This window comes from Limulus polyphemus, unplaced genomic scaffold (assembly GCF_000517525.1).
Source record: "Limulus polyphemus unplaced genomic scaffold, Limulus_polyphemus-2.1.2 Scaffold3435, whole genome shotgun sequence".
Classification (NCBI taxonomy): domain Eukaryota; kingdom Metazoa; phylum Arthropoda; class Merostomata; order Xiphosura; family Limulidae; genus Limulus; species Limulus polyphemus.
The window spans coordinates 75,273-84,298 of record NW_013669045.1 but is presented as its reverse complement, the minus strand read 5'-3'; the positions used below and the strand labels follow the sequence as shown (position 1 = coordinate 84,298).

At 32.6% G+C, this 9,026-nt stretch overlaps 1 protein-coding gene across 1 annotated transcript in view; it reads right to left on the bottom strand.

The window, feature by feature from the left end:
- LOC106469344 (calsenilin-like) overlaps window positions 1-7,284 on the bottom strand; it is an 11,568-nt gene extending 4,284 nt beyond the window's left edge. Inside the window, exons 1-3 of the mRNA XM_022397843.1 lie at window positions 7,240-7,284; window positions 6,430-6,642; window positions 2,426-2,488 (exon numbers count right to left, since the gene is read on the bottom strand). Of these exons, the coding sequence (XP_022253551.1) occupies window positions 2,426-2,488; window positions 6,430-6,642; window positions 7,240-7,284 (321 nt within the window). The remainder of the gene's footprint in view (window positions 1-2,425; window positions 2,489-6,429; window positions 6,643-7,239) is intronic.
- Between the last annotated feature and the right edge of the window lie 1,742 nt (window positions 7,285-9,026).

The following is a 9,026-nucleotide window of genomic DNA, read 5'->3' as shown; positions in this document are numbered from 1 at the left end:
TGTAAGTAGTATGAGATGCTCGTATGGAGCCGGAAGTAAACAAACATGACCTTCACCCAGTACATGTGTGACAACAGTCTTATTTAGAGTTTGTGATTTTACTTACATACATTGATGAGTCTTGTATTATCCAGCATTATGTATACAGTTCCAAACAAGCAAGATTTGGGATATAATTTTACATGGAAAAAACTCCAGAAAAAATGCAAATTATATATAAAAGTGAAAACTATAATCATTGACTACTGTACGTTAGTAACACTATCTGCCTTTGTAGAATACATAATATAAACCTTAATACTGAATATATAATTAATGTCACTCCTACACAAGAGTTTTTATATAACTTCTCAAATAAGGTCATGTCCTGCTTTTACTCATTACACACACAGCTATTGTTTCTATAAACTCTAACTTTTAAACTATAATGATCGCCAATTATTGTCAATAACTCATATCACGTCATTGCATACTTTAGTTAAATATGATTGAGTCACGCCTATAATTATCATAGTCACGTTCTTTTAAGGTCAATGGGTACATACTATTGTTTCTGTCGAAATTGGGTGAAGGTCATGTTTGTTTACTTCCGGCTCCATACGAGCATCTCATACTACTTACATATTTGGTAAAGTAGATTTAACAATATACAGTTAACAGCCCTGAGATATATAGTGCACCTGGTTTAGTCAAATAAATAGAGTGACACTAGTTTCAAATAGTTATCGAAATTCCTTGGTAAGAACATGAAAAAGATGTAATTAAAATAAACTCATTAAACATTTTACAAAACCAAACATATAGACTTAAGAAATACAAACTTTAACTATAAATTACGTGTACTATGTAACGAAATTTCTGAAGTAAAAAATGATTTAGTTTCATAAATACAATAAGAATATATAAAATCCAAATAATCCATACTTTATCAAGTTTTTCTTTTTCTGTTCCACTAAATCCTTTTTTAAAAAAAAAATAACGTTTGTAACCCAGCTGCTGAATACAGGAGACGTTTATCAATCTTTCTTAACAAAACAGTATGAAATTTATTAAGTTGAAACACATTTTATAGGACATTATTTCCCAACAATTTAAAGCATCTAAGTTATGCTTAATGTATAATATAATTTTTTCTGCAGTATGATTTGATTAGTTGAACTGAATTTATAGATTCTTCCCCCAATGTGAATTGTGCATGTAGGGATCTTTTCTAACTACGCGAATTGTATAGTTTAGTCCAAAATGTGTATGGGACTATTTCCATAAGTACAATATTGAAGTTTAATAAATAATTCATGTTTCACTTTAGTTTCTATTAAGTATAAAGACATTTATAATTGTTCTCACAAATACAATTAGTGCTTCCTTGTTTCACAGTATTTGCTTGCAAACCTATAATTAGTTCATTTATGCATTTTGAAGAAGAATAAGGAACGTAATAAGAAACAGACAGACATATTATTTTATATGAAGTATTAAAGAGCATTGCATGAAATACTTGAGTTGGAGCAGAGGAAACATTAGTCAACGCGCGAAATTCAAAGGTTCAGACGGAATTGTAACCTCAATTTTATACATGGACATTGCCCTGAAAGGGGTCAAATTTATAAAGTGCGGAATATCCTGAGCCTGATGTAGTAATTAAAATAATATTGTCCAGAAACCAGCCCCATCTACCAGGGAGGGGGGGGAAGAGGTCAAACGTGTCTGACCCTCCCAGGTGTAGAAGACCTAAATACCGACGAAGAGACATGCATGCCTCAATTTCACCTAAACACCGACAAGAATATCTTGCTTGCTTAACTTCTTCTGAACTAACGTGAGCTTCATCCACGACATTCAAGAACTAAACCAACAGTCAAGGAAGGAGGTAGAGGTTCAGGGTGTAACTGATCTTTCCAGGTCACTTGACCCAAAGAACGATCAGAGATCAGAGGCTCCATTTCTTCTGGTTCGTGTACCTTCTAATCAATTAATATACCTTTCTTACGCATGATTTAAGATTATTCTATGATGCTGAACTGCAAAGACAGAAAATGTTATTAGTGGATGTACTTGAAAAGCAGGAATAATAGATACAGGCTACCAAAACGTGCTTTGATAACAACAAGTGTTATTCACCTACTTAGAAACCACGTGTTATTGTTTTTTAATACACTTTAGGAGTTTTATAGAATCGGTCTCCTCTCTAATGGTATTAACGCCATTTAATGTTTCAGATGTAATTACATGCCGTTTCAAACTTGAAACTCTATTATTGGAAATTTTCAAAAACACAAACGTTTTTGTTTTACATTGTAAAACTTAATCATTTAATAATATAAAGTGATATCCTTGTGAGTTATTGCAGTTTCGTTAGTATGTTAAATGTATGTTTACCCTGGCTATGTTATGATAAAGATGAATAATATATTATCATGCTTACCTTTACACAGGTGTCCACAAACTCATCAAAGGTGACGACGCCATCTTTATTTTTATCTAGTCGCTGGAGAATAGAGAAAAATGAAAAGGTGTATAGCTTAATACATTATTTTGTAAACAATTAGTTTTTAAGTAAAACAATTTTCACAAAGTTGTATATACATTCGTTATTAGAAACTGTTTTCGTAATAAATGACATTTTCGACATAAAAAACAGACATATATAATGATTGAAAAGGTTTCCACCATACACACACACCCACCATGTCGCTTTAACTGTCGTGAAGCTGTGTGCAGCCGAGTTTTCCATCCTTTTTCTTTTACTTGATCTATATTTATGCAAGTATGAATAATTTGAAATAGTATATTTTTTACCTCTCTCTGCTTTAAATTACTTGCCTACGGGACCAGCCATCCGGGTTTAAAAATTCTTGTCTTACAAAAATACCCAGTTAATTAACTACTGTGACAGTGATAAGAATCTGGTAAAACAAATCAACTCAATTCGCCGGAGTAGAAGGAAGTTTTAAGTGTTTAGTAAGTGTGTTTATTGCGGTACTAAACACGGTTATTAAACTAAATGGTAAATGCGGCCACCTCCTCTTCTCTATCACTGAGAAAAATATTTGGTCAGATTGTTTTTCCTATTTAAAACTTTCGTGTATTATATTAATTATCGTAATTTAAAGCAGAAATTTTGTTGTAGTTTTCCTTTACTACCTTAATCCAAACTAGTTTAGCATTCATTATAAAGATAATATTCCATTGACACTACACTAAGATTGGACCTAATTTAATGCCTCATTTATATGGGGAAATTTAGCTCAAGCATAAGACAGCCCATCAACCAGATCTCAACACGAACGTAACACGTGCAAGTTCATTAATTTCTGTTGCACACTATACTTTAATCTTATCAAAAAAGTAACTGGCTCGGTTTATCTGCTCCTTTATGTCTGCAGAGTATAAAATAATTGGGTTAAATTGTGTACAAAAAATTAAGAGTTCAATAATAGATTTCTATATCAATATGTCTAATCACATTTTAATACAATGCATTCACAGCGTAACTCAAATATTTATGAGTCTTAAAAGGAATTAATATTGATTTCCTGTTCGAAAGCACAAATGACACTAATAAATTTTAACTTGCCAAACATGATTTTATAGGGTCGATTCTTTTCAAAAAGTTCAACATGAAAAAAAAGTTTACAAAACAGCTATTCAAACTTTCAATCTGGTCTTATTGTTTTAGCTGATGAAAATTAAACGCTCCGAAATTGTTTTAATTTATTAAGTTAATTTGAAACATAGAGAGCAGACGAAAATTAAAGTGAAAAATCAGATACAGAAGTTCTTTGTTAAACACAAAAACGAGGATCTATATTTCATTCTTCTAACCGCTAGGGGTTGAAGGGTAATCTTCACCAGTCTTTCACGTCTTCACATATAATAACCGGTATTGAATTAAGTATACTTAATATACTTGCTATAGCCTTTTACTTGTTCGTGAATTTTCACCGGTTTAAACTATCTAGGCCCGGCATGGCCAGGTGGTTAAGGCACTCGACTCGCAATCTGAGGGTCGCGGGTTCGAATCCCTGTCACACCAAACATGCTCGCCCTTTCAGCCGTGGGGGCGTTATAATGTGACGGTCAATCCCACTATTCGTTGGTAAAAGAGTAGCCCAAGAGTTGGCGGTGGGTGGTGATGACTAGCTGCCTTCCCTCTAGTCTTACACTGCTAAATTAGGGACGGCTAGCGCAGATAGCCCCCGTGTAGCTTTGCCGGAAATTCAGAAACAAACAAACAATTAAACTATCTAAGACACATGATTACTAAAGGATTATATATAAATTTTGTATTCATAACATATCTGTGTACCTATATATGACGTGTGTTGGTGTTAATACTCTGTACTGCTGTTAACTATACATAAGTTTATGTTGTAGAACATTCCTAAGTTCGACTTATATTTTGTAGAAAGCTAGATACTAGAATGAAAAGTATTAAACTAGGATTCAAACTAACGGTACCAACAAAATAATTGTATATATGTTTGTAAAGTAGAGAAGTTAAAAGAAAACATAACATTTTTTACATATTAAAATTGCTTTACATAGAAATACCGTTATAAACAGCAGTTCTATAGAAGCACTAAAATAATAGAATTACGTATTAAAATGTTGTATTATTGTTCTACTTATAGTTCTACTAGGTGATAAACTCGTACATTGTAGGGACTAAACTATTTGACTACTGAAACATTGCTTAGCAAAAAGGGAAAAAGGATATAGACGGATTGGATCCTCGACCTCTCCCATACGAAGCTTGTGCTGTGCCATTTGAGCCAGAGCCTAAAGATCGATTTACTTTTTCACATGCAGCATTATTAAGTGGAATACTATATATGTATAGGGTATATGTTTTAAACAGATAAATTACCTAAACAATACTAATGTTAGTTTGTTTGAAGTTAAGCACAAAGCTACACAATGGGCTATCTGTGCTCTCACCACAACGGATATAAACCCGGTTTCTAGTGTTGTAAGTCCGCAGACATACCACTGAGACACTAGGGGGCTACTGGTGCTATATTATGTAGTTTGTTTGTAATTAAGCACAAAGCTACACAATGGGCTATCTGTGCTCTCCCCACCACGGGTATCGAAACCCAGATTCTAGCGTCCTCAGACATACCGCTGTGCCACTGGGGGGCTATGTAGTTGGACATGCATGAAACAAAAACTTACTAGGCAGAATATGAAGTTGTATTTAGATTTAAAGTAAAGAAATGTAATAACATGAAATGACTATAAACGTAATATATCTCTGTACACAACATTTTTTGTATAAACACCTTGGCCTTCTAAATAATCGCCATATTTGACTAAGATCTTAAGTTTTTGCTTGATCTTACTCTTGATAAAGCGACATCATAAAATAGTGAATTTTCCAAATTATAGTATCAAGAAGTGTAAAAATAAACTGTCGTTGTGTTTATTTATTTTGTAAATTATTTGGGTATATATATATATGTTCAAATTGCATTTGTAAGTCATCTGAAACCTCTAAGTATTTTCTTTCACACAATGTGTTAACTGTAGATCATCGAAAATGAATGAAGTTATGGCAGTGACTTTACGGCTAATTAACGTAAATTATATAGCGAGTAAACTCGTGCCTCGCGTACGAAACGTATTTAAACTTTAAATCTAAATGTCGATTTTTAGGCGCTTTTTGGAATTTTTATTGAGGTGTAATGGAATTACCTTATTTATAAGCTACAAAAAAGTAAAGAATTACGTTAATGGGTTTCCTTTCGTGTTTATGACACTGAAGTAATTGTCTTTAATGTTAATGTTATAAACGTCGTAGTTTTGCACTCGTATAGAACAATGCACGTTAAATTTAAACGTCGTTCACCTTTTCACTCTCATAAACGTAAGAGCACCAGTACTTCTTCTACTGGAAGTTGGTAACCAGGTTTTAAAACTATACCAACCATTAGTTGAAAAAAAGCATAAGTGACGCAAGAACTGTGATGTCATTTTGGAAAGTTATAACCAGATGTAAACTAACAACCGTTAGTTGACATAAATATATGTAACGCAAGAACGGTAACGCCATTTTGGGAGGTTTAATGTAATACAATACTTTTCGAGAAGTGAAAAATATGATACATATTTGTGGTTACTATCAATCTTAGTGTGAGATTATTTTATACTTTGTTTCAGTGGCAAATTTTAGCAGTACGTAGTGTCAGTAAATGAGTTTACGAGTGGTAATAAGTATTGGCACGAATGTTTTGTACCAAATTAAGCAGAGCACTACAGACAAATGTTTTACAATATTTGTTGTGTTTGTAAATCATAAAACAGTATTAAAAATCACGAGAGTACTGTACGTCGCGTACTCATCCAGTAGGTATATAAATGCTGGACAAAGCTTAAAAGCATAATACGAAAACATATAACTGCAAAAAAAAAGCTTAGTTTTTCTACCTGAAACACTCTCTCTGAGTGCTCTCTGGCGGAAGCTTCGTCGACAGAGGGTTCTGCAAACCTTCCCATTAAGCTATAAACAGCCATAATAATTTCACACATTTCTTCTCGACTGATACAGCCATCTCCGTTAATGTCGTAAAGGTTAAATGTCCATTGAAGCTTCTCCAAAGTTGAGCCTCGGGTTAATGCGGACAGTCCCACGACAAAATCCTACTCAGATAAAGAACAACAAAAAATCTATTAGCAAGAAAATCTTATTTTTAGCATGCCACATCTATACTGTCATAATCTACGTTTTGGGTTTTAAGTAAGAATGTTTCAACATCACGTTGCCACGTTGTTATTCTTAACGACAACCTTAGAATGTAGATATTAAAAACTCATACGTCTTAGCATCTTTTTTTACTATATCTTATGAAACATTGGCACTTGTAATGAAGCATCAACATTAAAAACACACCATCACTTACCGTTCTTTTTAAAGTGTAGAGCAAAATATGAAATTCGAATTGAGAAACAACAATTACACTTTACATTCAATTTTTTCATGTGGAGTTACACAGTAATCTTTATGTAATCGTCTTGAACACCGAAAAAAGTTTATTTGATATATTTCAGTTGTCGTCCGGCAATTTCGATAGTAAAATTTTCGCTGTTTAATTATTTAAAAAAAAAAGATCAATAAGAAGTTTAAAGTCTATAATGAAACAACAGACGATATAGAGACGGAATCAGTATGTAGCAGTTGCTGGGTCAATATGTAGGAATATGTGTTGAAACTCTACTCCGTATGGTAATTGTTTTTACAAGCAACTGGTAACTGGTAATCTCTCCATAAGCATTTGGCTTCATTATTGTTTGATTTCATAAGTACGATAACGTGATTTGACCGTATAAAAATTATCATACCTGAAAGGATTAGCTGAAGTTGGCTATTTTACAGGTAAATAATTGTGAACACAAAAAAGGATTGAGAACGAAAAACTTCTTTAAATTGTCGACAAAGGTTGGATTTCAACTAAACTAAAAACACGCACACACGTATATGTATGTATATATATATACATACACCTGAAATAGTTAGTAATTTAAAATAGTTATAGGTTGAATAATCCTAATTGGTTTTTGAGGCTATAGCTAAAGCACTTTTAACAACGAGGGTATTTTACTGATGAATAAATGCATCATTATCAGTATGATGCTATAATTGTGGAAGTGGTTCATATTTTAAATCACATCTTATGTTAATTTAAGTTTAATTATTACTATTTTACTCTGTAATGTACAGACTAACTTAATATTGTATATGTTACTATATGGAAATATTGGACTACCTTTATTAGAATTTATTTAACTTACTATATTCCATTTTAATTACAACTTTCCGGTAACTTGCTTTAAAAAGTTATTCATCATCAGTAAGAAAGAAAATTAATCCATTAAAGTGAGAATAAGAATAAGTGCGTAATTTAAAAAAACAAATGTAACAATTAGTCATCGAATTACAAGCCCAGTGGCAATAAAAGCAATATCTAAGTCATTCTGTGATTCTCAGATGATGTTGCTATAGTATGACGATCGAAATCTTTTGAAGTAATAAAGAGTAGGCATTGTACATCCTGCTGTGAAGTTAGCTCAAATGTATATACGAAACTTCTGTTGTATGATCCACGTAATCTTGTAAAGTTTTCTTGTCGTTAGGACTGAGTTTCATAATGAAGATAAACACAATGTGGTGTTTCTAACAGCGAGCGAAGTACATTGCCACCACGAAATTATTTATGAATTCTACTATTTTGTGTTAAATATCATTAGTTCGATGTTTTCTGTCGAGAAAAACAAGCGTTTCAACGAGGCAATGTTCAAAATGTTGTTCTAAACAAAAAAAAGTGCATTTTATAAAATATTCATTATCTAGAACTGGAAGTAAGTTTATCCAGAAAACCAGCTTGGATATACGACTTGAACACAAATCGTAGAGTTTTTTTTAAACGAACGCATTAGGGAAATGTTCCATTAAATAATACTTTGGTGTTTCCTCCTTCATAACTTAAGCACTTTTTAATGCATTGCCCACTGTTCAATTTCTACATATAATAAGTATGTAAACCTACATTAAGTAATTGCTTATTTTGACTATAGGTACATCATAATCGTAAAACAAACTTTAAGCTTTAGTAAGTTGCATATTTTAAGTTCCAAAACAGAATAGCTCTAAAAAAAAAAAGTAGAAATGCTAGTGTCATTAGTTAGAACAGTACAAAAGCTCGCGCTTGGGGATTCTAACAAAAGTACACTTATTACTCAACTGAAATATAACATTTTTTTGTGCTGAAGACTGAAGTAAACTGCACTTTCTTCATGAGTATTCACGTCTTTAATTTTGAAAAAGGTTTCTGATTACCGATGTTCTCAAACATACTATTCTACACGTGCAAAGCTCGAGGTCTCACTACCTGAGAATACCTTAGTGTTCCTCCTACCTGCTAGAATGTCATGTTGTTTAGTCTTGCACTACATATAAAATACGGTTCATGTGTATGTAAAATAATTGTTCATGCTTGACCTAGATACGTACCACAGTGGGGAATATA